Consider the following 20220-nt stretch of genomic DNA (forward strand, 5'->3'; position numbering starts at 1 on the left):
TCACAGTTTTTTTTCAAAGGAACACGCATCTTTTAATTTCATCACTGCAGTCACCATCTGCAGTGATTTTGGAGACCAAGAAAATAAAGCCTCCCACTGTTTCCATTGTTTCCCATCTATGTGTCATGAAGTGATTGGACCTGATGCCATGATCTTAGTTTTTTGGATGTTGAGTTTTAGGCCAACTTTTTCATTCTCCTCTTTCACTTTCATCAAGAGGCTCTTTAGTTCTTCTTTGCTTTCTGTCATAAGTTTGGTGTCATCTGCATATCTGAAGTTACTGATATTCTGCCTGTAGTCTTGATTCTAGTTTGTGCTTCACCCAGCCTGTCATTTTGGATGATGTGCTCTGCATGTAAGTTAAATAAGCAGGGTGACAATATACAGCCTCAGTGTATTCCTTTCCAATTTGGAACCAGTCCATTGTTCCATGTCCAGTTCTAACTGTTGCTTCTTGACCTACATACAGATTTCTCAGGAGGCAGGTAAGGTGGTCTGATATTCCCATCTCTTTAAGAATTATCCATAGTTTGTTGTGATCTACACAATCAAAGGCTTTAGCATAGTCAAGAAAGCAAAAGTAGATGTTTTTCTGGAGCTCTCTTGCTTTTTTGATGATACAACAGATGTTGGCAATTTGATCTCTGGTTCCTCTGCCTTTTCTAAATCTAGCTTGAATATCTGGAAGTTCACTGTTCATGTACTATTGAATCCTAGCTTGGATAATTTTGAGCATTTCTTTGCTAGCGTGTGAGATGAATGCAGTTGTGCAGTAATTTGAACATTTTTTGACATTGCCTTTCTTTGGGATTGGAATGAAAACTGACCTTTTCTCTTCCTGTGGCCACTGCTGAGTTTTCCAAATTTGCTGGCATATTGAGTACAGCACTTTAATAGCATTATCTTTTAGGATTTGAAATAGCTCAGTTGGAATTCCATCACCTCCAAGCTTTGTTCATAGTGTTGCTTCCTAAGTCCCACTTGACCTCGTACTCCAGCAAAAAGGCAAAATGGTTATCTGAGGAAGCCTTACAAATAGCTGAGAAAAGAAGAGAAGCAAAAGGTAAAGGAGAAAAGGAAAGATATACCCATTTGAATGCAGAGTTCCAAAGAATAGCAAGGAGAGATAAGAAAGCCTTCCTAAGTGATCAATGCAAAGAAATAGAGGGAAACAGTAGAATGGGAAAGACTAGGGATCTCTTCAACAAAATTAGAGATACCAAGGGAACATTTCATGCAAAGATGAGCACAATAAAGGACAGAAATTGTATGGACTCAACAGAGGCAGAAGATATTAAGATGAGGTGGCAAGAATACACAGAACTATACAAAAAAGATTTCCATGACCCAGATAACCATGATGGTGTCATCGCTCACCTAGAGCCAGACATCCTGGAGTGCAAAGTCAGGGCAAAGAATGGGCATATCTATTTCACATAATGTATCCAGAATATTGCTACTGAAAACTTACCCTATCATAAGGATATTTATAGCATTTGTATCAGTTGATATTTTCAAAACCCCAGAATGTCTTGGTTATGAATAGCCATAAAGGGTATTATCAATATTTTAGTGCCTTTTTTTTTCCTCAAATATTCACTTTGAAACCAGTATTTTTTACTCCATTTGCTTATTCCAAGCATGCCTCAGGCAGCATATTCTATAGACTTCGCCTTCTTCCCCCACCCCACCCCCCACCCCCCAGTTCCCTTTTGTTGCTCAAACTCTAGTTCAAGGGCTTCTTATGACTCATCAGAATCTCTCTTATGGCTGCATACCCGATTTGTCTAATTTACTCCACATAATGATCAACTTAATGTTCTAGTCCCTACTATAGTGTAAGTTATAATAGCCAGGACATGGAAGCAACCTAGATGTCCATCAGCAGATGAATTGATAAGAAAGCTATGATACATATACACAATGGAGTATTACTCAGCCATTAAAAAGAATACATTTGAATCAGTTCTAATGAGGTGGATGAAACAGAAAAGTATTTCTTGCAGTTTTCTTACCATAGCAACAGAAAGATTTTTCTTTTTTATTGCAAGCAACAGTATCTGACTTAGGCTAACTTAAAAGGCAGAAAATAAGTTTATTGAAAGAATATTAGATTAGTCCAAAAATTAAATGTAAAACTAAGAGTCTAAGAAAAATGAGCAGAAAGTGAGTGAAACTGCCTAATTCCACTGCCTATGAATACTTCCTTCAGAGCTGACCTGTCTACTTGCCTGCCATCATTATGAGTATTCTCTAATTGTGCCTTTCTCTTTCCCACAAAATTAAAAGAACTGATTGGAAGCATACTATTGACCAAGCCCTAGTCAAATGCCCATGCTTCAGAGTCTTGTAAGTTACTCTTTCATTTCTAATTTCCACATCATCCATCACCTGGATGATCACCATTCCTCTACTTCTTTAAAAAAATTTATAATCAAGCCTGAATATTCTGTAACCATATGGTTCAATTTATATGGTTGACCAGAAACAATAAATTATCTATCTGTATGCCAGTGGTGAGAGAGGAAATAAAACTGAGACTAATCAAAATATAGTAACTCAGACCAGCTATAAAGAAGAAGAAAAATACTTAGAGACTCTCAGTTGCCTGCTAAATACACTGCTTACCCTTTATTGCAGCTCCTGGCTAGCTGTGTGATTCTGGTTCTAAAATGATCCCTTAAAACAGGACCTCTTGCCTTTCTCTAGTCTTGTCCTATATTTTCCTATATTTTCTCCTCTCATCTCATTGACTTTAATCTTACCACTTCTCAGACTGGGAATGCCCTGTCCTTTATCTCCTCTTGTTAAAATCCTTTTTCACTTTCTAGGGCAGAGCAAAACCGTCTTATTATCCTTGAATTTATCCTTGATATTCCCAGCAGAAAGATAAACTCTGTTCCAGATTGTCTTAGACTTAAATTTGCAGCTCTCCTGTAATATATCTTGCATAGTATTTTGTGGTATGTGTAGCTTATTTTCTGTTACTTTTAGTTCCTCTACATTGAAAAATTTCCATTATCTTATTTTTTAAAGAAAATTTTGTTGTGTGTAAGTGATCTTTAATTTTAGGATGATGGATAAAAATATAAATTTGAAAAAAGTATATGATATAGAGTAGATATCCATTTTATATAAGAAGTGGTATCATAGCAACTGTAGATAAATAATTTAAACCATAGTTTTAATACATGGGTCCGTTTTATAATACTGATTCAGTGAGTCATTCATGGGCCTAATCTTTAAAGGAATAATAATGAATGTACAAAAAGCTGAAGGAAAATTATTGTCTGTTCATTCTGATTCACTTACTGGTTTATAGAATATTATTATGTTTTAAATCTGTTACTGTGGGTTGTGAAGTCCTTACAGTCTGTCAAATAATAGAATAATTCCTCTTTATTCCCAGAAAGGACATTAGATTAGAAGGGAAAAACACAGGAACCAGAAAAATGACATTAAAAGCTAATACCAAGCCAACTTATAGGAGTAAAATCTGGATTCCCTCTTAACTACATTTGGAGGAGCTTGTCTGTTGTACTATGAGGTGGTTCTTACTTGATTTCCTGCTGATCCTCAGACTGGAAGGAATTCTGTTGAGTTAGGGGCAAGAAATCCAAATGACAACCATGGAAAAATCAGTCCCAGTAGGAACCATACTCCATTAGCCTGGATTTGACAAGTGCCTCGTATTGAACATAACAATAAACCACACTTCACTGTCTCAACACTCTGTCTTAAAGGTGAATGCTCTTATGTGAAAAATGATGTTTACCACATAATCATATATATTTTGTACCATAGTATATAAATATATGTATATTTAAAATAAAATATGGAGATTGTTATTTCTCTACTGCACAGTCAGTTTGAAAATGATCATAACCTTTGCTGACTCTTTTCTTTTTACTTGGAAATACTTAGTAGACCAAATGTTTTACCAAGCCAAGTGTATCTGAGGGATTCTGGGAGTTTTTCAATAGCCAAGGTCAGTCTGGGCCTGTTTAGTTCTCTTGGGCTATTTAAGTCTGTTTCTATTACAGGTCTCCTTATTCCCTGGAACACATATGCTGTTATCTGGAAAACATTCAGATCTACGAAAACAAGGGTGTTTGTCTGTTGCCCAAGAAATAGAATAAGAAAGTGACACTCATTCACTAAGAAATCTATTTTAAGAAAAGCTTTTTTTCTTTTCATTGAAAACAAGTGACTTCAACAGAATGACCGTTTCTCTGATAGCATCTTACTGGCATGTGAGAACATTTTACTCAGCAAAGACTGACCACTCTTTTAAATAGGAAAATAGAAAATAAAAAACAACTTTCTTGTCTTAACAAAGAGTAAAGAAATGGGTTTACATATATGAGTTATCATTTTCACTAATATGAACTTCCTCAAAATAAAAAATATGAGGTTAGAGAAATAAGCAGTTTTTTATTAGAAAAAGGTATAAAGGAATAATAGACCCATAGTTGGTCTTCTCTGTTGGATGGAGATAATTGATAAGTCAGTTCAAGTTCTAAAATATCCAGATCTTGCATTTTGCCCATTCTGCTGTTTATGATTAAAATGTAACTAAGGTATGTTAAATAGGCATGCCTCCTATAGAATTCCACATGGAGCAAAAGAATCCAACGCACTTTAAAATAATCATTTTTTAATCTTCGCAATAAATTAATTTTTGTCATTAAGCAACGAATGAAGTACTATTTCTACTAGTTCTTTTTGACTTAAAAGATTAGTTTAACTTTTAAAATTTTATTTTACAATGTTGTATTAGTTTCAGGTATATAGCTGTACATTTTAAATGAGTTTATTAGAAAGACAGAAATTAGTCTTCAAATTATGTGATTTTAAAATTAATAGTAATTCAATCGTATAGAACACTCTAAACTTTAGAGAAAGTTATTCATTCCTATTCCTCCGAAGTTAATAGTAAGTTAAACATAGCTGGAGGTATTTGTCTTTGTGCTTAGAGCCAAGGCCCTGTTAACTAAAAGTTATGGGCTATCCCCACCACTTTCTCTTGGATCATAGAGGCAGTCATGACAGTACAGCTGGGAGATCTCTAAAAGACCACCATATTTAACTCCTGACTGGTCGTCTGTACTGCCCACCTCCATATCTTCATCTTGGAATCTGCCTCTCTCCTTTGACTTTCTTGGGACATGTAGAAAGTCCCCAAAGTAGGTATGAAATTCAGCAAAGTTCCCTCACAGACAGATTGCCTGAGACTCTTAGATTTCCTTCAATTGTGTGTATTTGTAGAGTGTGTTAAAGAAACAGCTTTCTACTCTCCATCTCAACCCTTCTACACTGAAACAAAGATGTAATAATTGATTGATGCCAAGACACCCTCTCATAATTATAAGTGAAAACCTTCCCACTTACAGGAATGACAACAGCATTCTCTTCTCTGCCTCACCTCAACTGACAAAGAGTATTGTGCTTAGTCATTCAGTAGTGTCTGACTCTTTGTGACCCCATGGACTGTAGCCCACCAGGCTTCTCTGTCCATGGGTATCCTCCAGGCAAGAATACTGGGATGGGTTGCCATTCCCTCCCTCCAGGTGATCTTCCCAGCCCAGGAATCAAACCCAGGTCTCCCATGTTACAGGTGGATTCTTTACCATCTGAGCCACCAGGGAAGCCCAAAGAGTACAATACAGTCATAATTGAAATAGTCAAAGAGTAAAATACAGTCATAATTGGCAGAGTACAATACAGTCATAACTGAAAGAGAGTCAGTATTTCCTCTGCAATTTTAGGCTTAATGGGAGAGCACTGGTGAGGCTGAACCAGAAGTTAAGTCACTGAATAACCACAGGACGGTGGACCTTTATCTTATTAGGACAGTGGACTTCATTGTGTCAGACATTGAAGAACCCTTTTTGAGCAGGATTCTTCTTTTGGGAAATATATATTTGAAGCAGTGTAAAGCATGGATTAAAAGGGGAGTGTACTTAATAATATTGGCCCTAATATAGAAGTCAAGAGTTTAACATTTGGGGAATTCTTTGACTATTAAATAAAATTTAGTTAATATGGAACTAGAGCTATCAGTGAACAGTAGCATTACATTAAGGCAAGTACTTTACCTGGCCCAACAGTGCATACAAAAGAGGCCACACCAGCATAGATATGGCAGACCAAGAAGTATAGTATAGCACCATCTGGAGATGGTAAGAGAGGAATTTATCTCTTATCCACTGGGGTCTCTCTCTGGGTTCCAGGCTTCATGACAAGAAAGGAATGACCAACAACTGTTCTAGCATTCCATATTTTATGCATGTTTCCACATTCACATATGTTTTAGATTATTGAAGGGTATAAGTAGGCAGAAAATTCTTCATTTATGCAGTTTCAGACATTTGCAGTGGAATCACTATTTATAGTTAGGAAGCTATTGGCTATCATTGTGGCAAATACTGATGTTGGGTAAAAATGATAACTCTTTAGAGGACCTCTTAATATGTTCTGCTCCTTCAGCTCTTGATTTTCCCCAGTATGGAAAATGTGTTTTTTATTTTCTCTCACATCCAGCCTTTGTGTGCTGGGGAGAGAGCGGCTCCATCACAACCTCATGTTGTAGGTAACCCAACATCCACTGCCGTGGGTCTCTCCTCCAGCCTTTCTGTCACTAGCAAAGAGCTTCATGGTTTCAAATAACCTGCCTCTGGGTGTAGTGCATGTGCACATATATCCATACACACAGTTGTTACACAAAAGTACATATATGCATTTATCAGTGCTAATCTGTTCAGTTCAGTATAGTCGCTCAGTCATGTCTGACTCTTTGCAACCCCATGGACTGTAGCACACCAGGCCTCCCATCACCAACACCTGGAGCTTGCTCAAATTCATGTGCATCGGTGATGCCATCCAACCATCTCATCCTCTGTCGTCCCCTTCTCCTCCTGCCTTCAATCTTTCCCAGCATCAGCATCTTTTCCCATGAATCAGTTCTTCACATTAGGTGGCCAAAGTATTGGAGCTTCAGCTTCAGCATCAATCATTCCAATGAATACTCAGGACTGATTTCCTTTAGGATGGACTGGTTGGATCTCCTTGCAGTCCAAGTGACTCTCAAGAGTCTTTTCCAACACCACAGTTCAAAAGCATCAATTCTTCGGCACTCAGCTTTCTTTATAATCCAACTCTCACATCCATATATGACTACTGGAAAAACCATAGCTTTGACTAGATGGACCTTTGTTGGTAAAGTAATGTATCTGCTTTTTAATAGGCTGTGTAAGTTTGTCATAGCTTTTCTTCCAAGGAGCAAGCATCTTTTAATTTAATGGCTGCAGTTGCCATCTGTATGTCTGTGCATATCTGTATGTCTGTATCACTTTTGAACTTGTCTCTTCTATCTTTTTCAATTTCAATCATTGTTACTCTTTTTCTTGATTTCTGTGTCATGTAGATATGTGGTCTCTTCTCAAATGTAAAACAAATTTAATTTCTAGTATTCTTCTATCTTTATTTTAGCCTTAGCTTTTGCTAGCTCTACCATTCACTCTGAAAATAATTATCACTTTCCATATGGCATCTCTTTTCAAATACTTAGCAGCTTCTATTGGGTTGGCCAAAAAATTTGTTCAGATTTTTCATATGATGTTATGGAAAAACCTGAACAGACTTTTTGGTCAACTCAAAACTTTGGACTCACCTTTTACAAATTTTTAAATTTCCTTTATTTTTGTTTACTGTGTTAGACTTTTGACATTTCTGTATAGCCTTTCTAACCACCCACCCAAGTTCTCCTGATTCATCACCCACTCCAGTGCTCCCCATACTGCTCTGTTTATGTCAGGCTCTTCTATCTTCTTTAGTTCAACCTGAAGTCACATTCCATCTTTCTAGGAATATTTAAACTATTAAATATTGAAATGATATAAAAAGATAAAAATGATTCTTTTATGACTCCACATTAAAGCTAAGTATTGAACAAGAAATATTTTTATACTTTATGAAGTGATTTGCAAAGATATAAAAATTAAATTTTAATTCAAAATGATCTGAAATCAAGAGTTCTGCAGAATTCAAGTTAAAAGTTTATCATCTGCTTCCCCTCTTGTAGCTTCCTGTAACATTTTTGAATGTTGTTAATGAAGTATTGGCCAAAGACAAAGAATTACCAATTTATAACTGGCTATCATATTTTACAATAAGCATTTTACCATTTATGTCATTGACTATGGCAGGATTTGACAAAAGCTTAATTCCTGCTCTTTAAAACTAAAGTTCCCTGCGCATATTTTTTCCTTCCCTTCAAAACAGGCAATCAATTTTGCTTTCACTAAACATATTAATCATAAAGATCAAAATCCATGAGATTTTCCTTGGGCACTTTTAGACTTTTATTGAATTTACATGAAATTCATGAGAATGCTACATTGTATTTCACTGTAAATCATCAGTATGAAATGTTTTTGCTTTATATTGTCTATAATGTTTATTGCTCTAAAAAAAGGTATTTCAGCTACTACCCGAACTAAGTGAACAATGACACTGAGCATCATTTTAGGAGAACAAAGAAATATCCATAATGTTAGAAATTGTACCTGTCTGCATAGCACAATATAAAGTGGAATGTGGTAATGAGAGGAATGTCTTTGATTCCTGGGAATGCAAAAGTTAGTTAACAATGCCTTCAATCAGCTCCAGCCTGCAAAGAGTAGTAAAATTCGCTCAATTGTGTCCAACTCTTTGCGACCTCATGGACTGTGAATCAGTTGCAAACCACAATGTGGGATACCCTTGGTTTTTGAACCCCACTTTAGACTTGTGATCTATTTGAGAAACATGCCCCTAAAGCTAAGATGATATAATATGTGTGTGAGTGTATGTGTGTACAATTGTACTAAGTCTTCACAGTATCAGGTCTTCACAATTCCCCTTCTCAGATACAGCTTGAGAAGTGTTGGCTAAACAGCAATAAGAAGAACACCTGTAAGTTAAAGGCTGAATCACATTGTTAAAATGAATCCACATTTTCTTGCACTGTCTTTCTTTCCACTTTCTCTCTCTGCCCCTGTCACCGTCACCAACATTTCTGATGTCCCTCAATTTCTCTTTCTTACCTTTCATCCTTCCTATTCTCACTTTACTCTTTGAGGTATATTTCAGTTGACTTTCTGGATGTCGGTTTTATTTTGCTCTGGTTGTGCTTTTGTTGTTCAGTTGCTCATCCATGCCCAACTCTTTGCAACCCCGTGGACTACAGCATGCCAGCCTTCCCTGTCCTCTGCCATCTCCTGGAGTTTGCTCAAATTCATGTCCATTGAGTTAGTGATGCTGTCTAGCCATCTCATCCTCAGTCACCTCCTTCTCCTCCTGCCCTCAATCTTTCCCAGCATCAGGATCTTTTCCAATTGGGGCTCTTTAATTCCTCTTCACTTTTGTGCCATTAGAGTGGTATCATCTGCATATCTGAGGTTGTTGATATTTTTCTGGCAATCTTGATTCCAGCTTGTAAGTCATCCATTGCCTTTTCTGATTGTGCTACATTCTCTCAAAGTAACTCACATTTAATGAACAATCACGTCCATGTTCAAGGAGGCAAAGTTGGATTAGGACTGAAATAGTGCCATTTCTCTTGTACATTCACTGGCCTTACACCTCAATTCTGTTGGTTTTAAACAACTGACTAAGCAGCTCACTGGGCATGGGAAGAAATGGACCACGTGGCTTGACCAATGGTACACTTACTTAAATACACTTACTTAAATACAGTGAATTTTAAATGCTGGATTTTAAAAGGAACTTAGAGAAACTAAAACACAGAAAATTTGAAAAGAAAAATATCAAACATGAGTTATAGGCTAGAATACAGATTTGAGGGATATTGGTGCTGAGATGTACACACAGAGTTTATTTCTTAAAACAGTTTTTGGTTCACAGCAAAATGAGGTGAAAATTACAGAGAGTTTGCGTATACCTGTCTCCCCCATAATCAACCTTCCAGTGCCACTGGTCAACTGTGACAATTGGAAATTCTGCCAGGAACAGCCTCTGCAAGGGTGTGTGACTTTACAGGGAAGATGCTAGAGGTAGACAGCTGTGCGCTATCATCTGGTAACCTCTCAGCAGTTGGGGGAATGAGGGCCTTGACCTTGCAAGAAAAATCTGGACAATACAAGACAGAATCCACAGGAGACAATACAAGCCTACCAGGTTTCCTGTAAAGAAGGACTTAGATCAAGTGAGTTTGAGTATCTTTTGATAGAAATGATTCTAGAACTTAACAGAATTGCTGCCTCCAAACAAGAGAGAAGTTTATTTGTGCATATCTTATCTAAGCAAAAATATAAAGGAAAGCACACATACTTCATTTTGAATAAGTCAAGAAGCTTGTGAAATACAGAAAATTACTTCCCTCGTGTTTTTTCCGAAAAGATTTATAGCTTAACTAAGTAATAGGTTAATTACTAGTATTAGTTCTAGGTTTTCTTCACATGCAAAAAGTTTATCCAGCCTTTTCAACCTTGAGCTGAGGTTCTACCTTGAGGGAAGTTTATAAAGATAAAAGTTTAGTCCATAAAATGTTTGAGAAAAAAAATGAAAGTAAGGCTGCCTGCCATTCCTGCAATGTGAGATTAATAAAAAGAATGAAGAGAAATTATTCATTTGACCATGGTTAAATATCAAAAGATATATATGCTATATATATATATTTATAAAAATTTAAATACAATTTACTTTCTAAGTTTTCATTCAGAATGTTTCCATTGGAACACTGCAGTTGTATGCACTGATAATTAAATAAAAACATGATACAAACATCTAAGAGTCATACATGTTTCCCTCTCCACTTAAACATGCTTATTCTTATGAACAAAAATTCCCTCATGACTTTCATCACAGGGTTCAAATTTAAATATGTTCTGAGTATATCACCACTACTGAGTGGGAGAGAAACTTTTAGATTTCATTTCTAAAATGAATTCACACCACCATTCTTATGTTTAAAACAAATCATTCTTACAAAATCCATAAATAATAGTTTTAAAATGTAACAAACACACAAAAAAAAGGTATTTCTGAACTGGTTCCCATTATTTCCTTTTTTTAAGAAATTTTTTTTGACATCCACCATTTTTAAAGTCTTTATTGTCCATGTTACTTTATTGCTTCTGTTTTATATTTTGGTTTTTTGACCACAAGGCATGTGGGATCTTAGTTCCTTGATCAGGGATCAAATCCACATGCCTTATATTGGAAGGTGAAGTCTTTACCACTGGACCCCCAGGGAATTCCCAATCCCCATTACATGCTATTTTTTCCCCCTAAAATACTGATTAGCCCATTATCATATGTCCCAGAAATGATAAGTATAAGGACTGCTCCAAGAATAATGTTCCAGCAGATTAGTGCAATCCTGTATATTCACAGATACTCTCTGACCTCTAGGAATAGCAGCAAGTCGGCACTCTTCTCTCATGCTTTAAGTGTTGATTCAAACCGTTGCTGTGGAATAGTTTCATATGATAAAACTTCATTAAACTTACATTGTGTCTTTGGACACTAAAATTTTATGAGCCTCAGTATCCTTATATATAAAATGGGATTGTTGGCTATGAATCACATTATCTTGAAGAGTCTCACTAGTGTGATATCTTGGCTTAAGCTATGCTTTCATCTCTACTTCTGACACGACTGCACATATTGTACTTTTATTGAAGGGTGAAGAATAGTGTGACAAAACCATATCAGCCCTCAATTCTGTGACTCAGTCCTCCCCAAGTTCTCAGGAGCCAAATTCCCCAAGCTGAAGTCACTGAGAAACAGTTAATAAGGACATACTGCCAATTTCCTTAAATGCTAAAATTATTAATGTAACCCTTCAAAGAGCCTAACTTACCATATAAAAGTGTTTTTACTCCTCCAAGAAAATCTGATGGTTGAATTTAAGAATATGAATCACAATTTCCTCTTTAATTGGAAAGTGTCATTTTTTAACAGTAATGATGCCCTTTTTAAAAATGTTTCTGAGGTTAAATTCTGTAATCATGTTGGACTGTTATGTTAGAGTGCTTATTATTCCTAATAGAAAATTAACAGTTAAATTAGCTAAATGTTTCACTGAAAATATCTTACAGTGTTTCAGCACTGGACAGAGAGCTAACTCCCCTAATGTGAAGATGACTTGCTCTTTTGCAGGTCTTGTCACAGTACAGCCGTCACTGTGTGGAGCTGACTGGTTTTCTTGTATCTACGCTGTCCAGTGTGTCCCTCTTGCAGGGAAATGTAATGGACAGGAAGACTGCGCAGATGGATCTGATGAAATGGATTGTCCCATCAGCCCCCTTCCCCAGCTCTGTGGTCAAACAGAATTCCAGTGCTCTACCCATGAGTGTATCCCGTCCCTCCTGCTTTGTGATGGAGTGCCTGACTGCTACTTTAATGAAGACGAATCTGGCTGCTGTGAGTTATTTTCATTCATTCAGTGTTCCAGGGAAGAAATGCTGTTTGGAAATGATAGAGAGAGCTTGACACATAAAACAAAGTTCTCTAGAGTCTTAGCATGATCATATCATCAATAACAAAGTTGTTTGTGCTATGTTGCTGAACAAAGTGTACAGTCCTTGCGTAGCATTTTTGGAAACATTTTGTTTGTAGTCATACTAATCTCTGTTAGATGTGTCTAATCTCCTTTTTATAGTTGCATCTGAATCATTCATATAGGGGATGCTCTTACAGATCCATTAGTTTTTAAAATGTGTGTGGGGATGGATTAAAGACATGTAATTATAATTTCTTCCCCTTAAAAATGTTCATGAAGATGGCACAAGCAAGTGGGGAAATATCCATTTTAGTGAATAAATGTAATTAGAGTTTAGACCTGGACCTTGATAGATGTTATGTCAGTAAGAGTTAATGCAGGATTTCCCTGGTGATACAATAGATAAAAAAGCTACCTGCCAATGCAAGAGACATGGGTTCCATCCCTGGTCGAGGAAGATTCCACATGCCACAGAGCAACTAAGTCTGTGTACCGTAGCTACTGAGCCTGTGCTCTGGATCCCATGCTCTGTAACAAAAGGAGGCGTGGTGAGGAGAAGCCCACGCACAACTAGAGAGTAGCCCCCACTCGCCACAACTCGAGAAAGTCCACGTGCAGCAACAAAGGCCTAGCACAGCCATAAACAAATAAAAAAATTTTTTTAAAGTTAATGCCAGAGTAAATCAGTGGGACATCTGGTTTGACCTCATCTTCATCACTTACTACCTGTACAATTTGGGGAAAGTCATTTGAGTCAGTCTCACCACCCATGTTATGCCTGCCTTACAGAGCTATAAGAATTGGAGAGAATGCATGTAAAATTCTCAGTCCTGCATTCATCAACTTCTTTCTTTAGTGTTAATTAAGTAATTACACAAATTACACAAATCTCTAATGTGAGCACATAATCATGGTGGAGTCAAGGCACCACTAGCATTTTATTTAATTATTTTTTGTCTGGTTTCATGTTATATCACACTGTATATGAGCTGCAGTGATAGAGCTCCATAAGCCTTATGTTAGTGGCCACTTTTTCTGGAGCAGTTAAGTTTGGAATGCAATTGTAAGATGAGGGTATTGGAAAAAAAATAGAAGGCTATTTCAGTGCCCCATTTTGCGTGAGCATCCAGAATTATGATATCTATTGCAAAAGGCATGAAGATGAATGAAGTAAAGTAAGACAGTTTTTGTATGTTTTTTTGTTTGTTTGTTTGTTTGTTTAAAGGTTTTAGCTTTAAATCAGTGAATCTCTTCTCCTTGGCTTTCTATTTCCCTGTTATTTCCTACATGTATATTCTTTCTATAGTAAAGTCAGTTTGTGAGGTCATATAATATTGTCTTAGAGGCAAGTAAGAGGCAAATAGAGGCAAATGAGGAAGAGGAAGCCAAGATACTTATCCCTGTTCTGATCAAGGCTCTAATGGAATTTGGCTGTTAGAAATCAGATTAAGTTAAGGAATTCCCTGGTGGTCCAGTGATTATTAATGGGCACTTTCACTCCTATAGGTGCAGTTTCCATCCCTGGTTGGGGAACTAAGATCCCACAAGCCTCGTGGCTTGGCCAAATTTAAAAAAGTAAAAATAAAAAAGAAATCAGATTTAGCTCAATACAGTCATATGGTATTTGACTTCAAATAACAGTGCTATTTAAAGAGAAGCATAGGAAGGTACTGTATTCTTATACTTTTAGACATATGTTAGAAAATTGGTATTTGATGAGATAGTAATATATGGAATTCTGCTCCTAAAGGGAAATAAGTGTACATTAGGAACAGATGGTACTGTGAAAGATTGCTCTTCTCCATCTCCAAAATATTTATTGAGTTATGGCTCTGTAGGGAAAATTGCATGAAAATATATTGTGGACAAAATGCTAGAGTAATAATTACAGGATTGTCATCTGATGGTGACAATTTACTAAACAATTGAAAGCATAACAGTTTTTCTTTTTTTTATGGGCTCTTTTTTTATTTAGAATGGTATTTTATAAACTGCCATTCATTCATTCACAAACCTTCATTCAGTTCAGTTCAGTTGCTCAGTTGTGTCCGACTCTTTGTGACCCCATAAACCTCAGCATGCCAGGCCTCCCTGTCCATCACCAACTCCTGGAGTCCACCCAAATCCATGTCCATTGAGAGTCAGTGATGCCATCCAACCATCTCTTCCTCTGTCGTCCCCCTCTCCTCCTGCCCTCAATCTTTCCCAGCATCAGGGTCTTTTCCAATGAGTCAGCTCTTCGCATCAGGTGGCCAAAGTATTGGCGCTTCAGCTTGAACATCAATCCTTGCAATGAACACCCAGGACTGGTCTCCTTTAGGATGGACTGGTTGGATCTCCTTGTAGTCCAAGGGACTCGCAAGAGTCTTCTCCAACACCACAGTTCAAAAGCATCAATTCTTCGGCACTCAGCTTTCTTCACAGTCCAACTCACATCCATACATGACTACTGGAAAAACCATAGCCTTGACTAGACGGACCTTAAGGATGTAATTTATGCCACACATTGTATTGGGCATTGATGATCCAATGGACATGACTCAATACAAGCTCAGGTTGTTAGATACATTCTATATTAGTGAAGGAGAGTAGTAAATGATAGTTGGGATACCATGTGGTAAGTTCTCTGAGAGATAACCAAAGTGTTATTGAATAACATAGGGTACTCCCTAATTATGGTGCCAGAGTGTCTAAATTTTAACATGAAAAGTGATTGCAGAGCCAAATTTGGAAAGACAGATAGTCATTAGGCAATTTGAAATGTTTGATTCCAGTGAGAATGTTCCAAGAATAGAGGAGAAATTGTTTGATCGAAGAATGTTTCATATAACTAGAGTCTATGGTGAAAAACATAGAAATAAGTTGGGAGAGATAAGTAGGGACTAGGTCTTGAAGAGTCCACCCTATCATGCCAGTGATAAGTGTTTAAGTGGTACATGGAATGGATTGGAATGAGGATGGGTGCTTGGTTAGGAGATGTCACACATGAAATAGTAAGAGGTTGATTAGGTTAATGGTATGGTGCAGAGTATGAATAGATTTAAGAGATATTCAAGTGAAGAGCAGGAGAACGAAATCAATAATAGTTTCCAAATTTCTGATCTAGGCAACAAGACAGCTAATCTGCCATTTCTTGAGCTGGGAAAAATAGGAAGAGAAGGACCTCTTAGGGTAAGAAAGTGGCTTCACCTTTAAACATGTTTTATTTATGTTATCTCTGGCATACCCACATGGAAACATTCAGAATATGTTTTGAAATGGGTGTGTGGAGCTCAGGAATGAGCTCAAGGAAGATACATAAAAATACAAAGCTATTAGCATACAATGATTCAGACTGTGGCTGTAAATGAGATAATAGAGGAAAAAGATAAGGGGGTAGACAGAATCCTAAGGAACATCTAAAGGATAGTTTTAAAAACAAATCAAAAGACAGGGAGATGTGGTCATAGACATAGGAGGGCAACCAAAAGAGAATGATGATCTTAAATCAAAGGTAGAAATCTATGTATCAGAGGGTATGCACAGGTTCAGATGTTTCTGTGAGATCACATAAAATTAGTACTGAAAATTTTTAGACTGGGAAAAAGCTAAAGTAGTTGCTGTGATCCTGGAGAGGTAACACCCTGTGGAGTGGGAGGACAGAATTGTGCCATCAGCCTTTTGTGGAGAAGATGAGAAATCATAGAGGGAAGCCAGAAAACCCCTTCAAGAAGGTGGCATTGAGACTGGAATATAGGACAAAATAAGAGGTTTGGTTGATTGTTTGTTTTGTGAGACTTGCATGTTTTTAAGCATTTTCGGAACAGAATTCTGAAAAGTTTGAAATTTTATACAGGAAAATCTATACCAATTGATATTTAAAAGTCTTTTATTTTTACAAAAATACATGTTTAGTGATCAGAATGCTTAAACAGAGCATATGGTGAGTCCAACATTTAAAAATAATTCATATTTAACCATGTATTTCCAATGATAACATATTTTTTATAGAAGTGTCACGTATATTAGTGATACTTTTGTTTGACCAAAAATATCCAATTTATTAAAGTAAGTGGAAAAAAATAAGTATGGTTTAATGATATGGGAAAATAACCCCAAACTAGAAACATTCTTCTCATTGATATTCCTCTGATAGAAATCTGTTCATCATGAAGATTTTTATTTCATCAGATGTATCAGTCAGTGTCCTGACAAGAAATAGATGGCATGTTGATATTGTGCAATTTTAGACTATTTTAATAAAGGAATTATTTATTAGGGAAGTAATATGCATAGGAAAACCACAAGGAGGTCTTTTGTCACCCATAGAACAAAGGATGAGAGAGGAGGGAACAGTTGTTTGAATCTAGAATCAAGGAGAGCTATTTGATAAAGGATGTGGCATTTGTAATGGGAGCAGCTAACCATTGGTAATCTCACAGTCTCTTCCTCTGCATTAACCTCCCACTGGTGGTACCCATCAATCAAATCCAATCAAAGCAAAAGATAAAGAAAGATGTTCTGCCTCCTGGGGCCCAGAACAAGGAGAGAGGATGGAGATGGATCAAGAGAGGCACATGGATGCTCTCTATCAATAAGAGAGATAACTGTGACCAGTAGATGGGGAGGTGAATAGTTTTACTGCTATCTAACTTTAATTGATGGGCTTCCCAGGTGACGCTAGTGGTAAAGGATCCACCTGCCAATGAAGGAAATGCAAGAGGTGCGGGTTCAATCTCTGGGTTGGGAAGATCCTCTGGAGGAGGGCATGGCAACCCACTTAAATATTTTTGCCTGGAAAATCCCACGGACAGAGGAGCCTGGCAGACTACAGTCCACAGGGTTGTAAAAGGTTGGCCACGGCTGAGCAACTGAGCACACACAACTTTTTTATTTATGTTCCAGAAGTAGTTGATGTATTTTATGAAGTTAAGTGCCACTTCTGAAAATTAGGAGTGGGGTTGTGCTCCTAAGACTTGTAGACCAACCTTTATCAACAGTTTTATTGGGGCCTTTGAATTTGTTGTTTCTTTGATAGCTCAGTTGGTAAAGAATCCACCTGCAGTGAGGAGATCCCGGTTCGATTCCTGGGTCAGGAAGATCCCTGGAGAAGGGATAGGCTCCTCACTCCAGTATTCTTGGGCTTCCATTGTGACTCAGCTGGTAAAGAATCCACCTGCAATGGAGGAGACCTGGGTTCAATCCCTGGGTTGGGAAGATCCCCTGGAGGAGGGAAAGATTACCGTCTCCAGAATTCTGGCCTGGAGAATTCCATGGACTGTATAGTTCATGGGGTCACAAAGAGTGTGACACAACTGAGTGGCTTTCACTTTCAATTTGTTAGCTATGATCTCAGCACCCTATGTATAAAGATTACCCTTTGTATTTGACAGCTTCTTACAAAGGTGTTCCTCAGTTTATTCAACATGAAAATCATAGTGGTTAAGTCTGTTTTACAGAGGTATTCAAGAATTAAATGAATTAATGTGGCAAATTGAATAATATAAGCATTATTATCCTTTCCACATTAAATTGTCTTTATAGTTTTATTAAAATTATTTAAGCTGCTTAGATATTTTAATAAGAGTACTGATTGGTTTTGTTCAGGGACAAAGTACATATCCATCCTGCTTCATGCTAGGCGTGTGTCTGCCTTGAAGGGCTTGTCGCCTTCATTCTCGTGGCACAAAACCGTAGCTCCTCTAATGTTGGAAATGTTAATCTGCTACATATATGACCTTTCATTTTAATAGTAAATAGATACACAGCCGTAGTCATATATGCTTTACTTCTGTGTATATTTCTTATGTAGCAGGTATAATCTTCAAAAGGCATATTACTTTACAGATGTAACTTTGGTGAGCCATCATTCATCAGCTGTTTATTTTTGATGTATCATCTACCTAAGTGAATGAGCTAAAAGCCATAAAATGCACTGTGATACTTATTTTGGTTAGAAAGAGTATCAACCTCTAGGGTGATGACAGATTGAAATAAGTATTTTTATAGCTACGAAACCATAATGTTTGAAAGAGAATGTGGCAAAAGTTGATATTATCCAAGGAAACATTTTGAAACCTGATTTTCCTATAAATTTTATTTATAGCTTATTTGGACTAATTTTGGAAAATGTTTTGTTGTATGTATATTCAGTTCAGTTCAGTCTCTCAGTCGTGTCCGACTCTTTGCGACCCCATGAATCGCAGCACACCAGACCTCCCTGTCCATCACCAACTCCCGGAGTTCACTCAAACTCACGTCCATCGAGTCAGTGATGCCATCCAGCCATCTCATCCTCTGTCGTCCCCTTCTCCTCCTGCCCCCAATCCCTCCCAACCTACCTTGTGTAAAATAGCTAGCTAGTAGTAAGCTGCTGTGTAATACCGGGAGCTCAGCTTGATGCTCTGTGATGACCTAAAGGGTAGGATGGAGATAGAGGGCTGAGTGGGAGGGAGGTTCAAGGAGGAGAGGATCTATGTATCAGTTCAGTTCAATTCAGTTCAGTTGCTCAGTCGTGTCTGACTCTTTGCAACCCCATGAATCGCAGCACACCAGGCCTCCCTGTCCATCACCAACTCCCGGAGTTCACTCAAACTCACGTCCATCGAGTCAGTGATGCCATCCAGCCATCTCATCCTCTGTCGTCCCCTTCTCCTCCTGCCCTCAATCCCTCCCAGCATCAGAGTCTTTTCCAATGAGTCAACTCTTCGCATGAGGTGGCCAAAGTACTGGAGTTTCAGCTTTAGCATCATTCCTTCCAAAGAAATCCCAGGGCTGATCTCCTTCAGAATGGTTGGATCTCCTTGCAGTACAAGGGACTCTCAAGAGTCTTCTCCAACACCACAGTTCAACAGCATCAATTCTTCGGCGCTCAGCCTTCTTCACAGTCCAACTCTCACATCCATACATGACTACTGGAAAAACCATAGCCTTGACCAGACGGACCTTTGTTGGCAAAGTAATGTCTCTGCTTTTGAATATGCTATCTAGGTTGGTCATAACTTTCCTTCCAAGGAGTAAGTGTCTTTTAATTTCATGACTGCAATCACCATCTACAGTGATTTTGGAGCCTAAAAAATAAAGTCTGACCCTGTTTCCACTGTTTCCCCATCTACTTGCCATGAAGCAATGGGACCAGATGCCATGATCTTAGTTTTCTGAATGTTGAATTTTAAGCCAACTTTTTCACTCTCCTCTTTCACTTTCATCAAGAGGCATTTTAGGTCCTCTTCACTTTCTGCCATAAGGGTGGTGTCATCTGCATATCTGAGGTTATTGATATTTCTCCCAGCAATCTTGATTCCAGCTTGTGCTTCGTCCAGCCCAGCGTTTCTCATGATGTATTTGCATATAAGTTAAATAAGCAAGGTGACAATATACAGCCTTGACGTACTCCTTTTCCTATTTGGAACCAGTCTGTTGTTCCGTGTCCAGTTCTAACTGTTGCTTCCTGACCCGTATATTAATAATGGATAAAAAGAAAGTAATGATTCCATTTGTTTTCCTGCTTTCAGTCTTTTGCTGTGTAGATGTCGATAAGTATTCATCACATATGTAAAAGTAGGTTTTCCACCTACTTTTAAAACCCAATTTTAATAAGTATTCATTAACTTTAATATTATATCATTTAACATATCATAGAAACTAAGATTTTAGTTTCTAATTTCATTAAGTGAAAGGCCAATTTTAAATTATCTAAACTGTAAATTTTCTATAAAAAGAAAAGAGTAAAA

General features: G+C 37.4%; 1 protein-coding gene across 1 annotated transcript in view; it reads left to right on the forward strand.

Moving 5' to 3' along the window:
* Positions 1–20220, forward strand: part of MALRD1 (MAM and LDL receptor class A domain containing 1) — a 573786-nt gene that overhangs the window by 444962 nt on the left and 108604 nt on the right. Inside the window, exon 35 of the mRNA XM_055545367.1 lies at positions 12166–12429. Within this exon, the coding sequence (XP_055401342.1) occupies positions 12166–12429 (264 nt within the window). The remainder of the gene's footprint in view (positions 1–12165; positions 12430–20220) is intronic.

Source organism: Bubalus kerabau, chromosome 13 (genome assembly GCF_029407905.1).
Source record: "Bubalus kerabau isolate K-KA32 ecotype Philippines breed swamp buffalo chromosome 13, PCC_UOA_SB_1v2, whole genome shotgun sequence".
Lineage (NCBI taxonomy): Eukaryota > Metazoa > Chordata > Mammalia > Artiodactyla > Bovidae > Bubalus > Bubalus kerabau.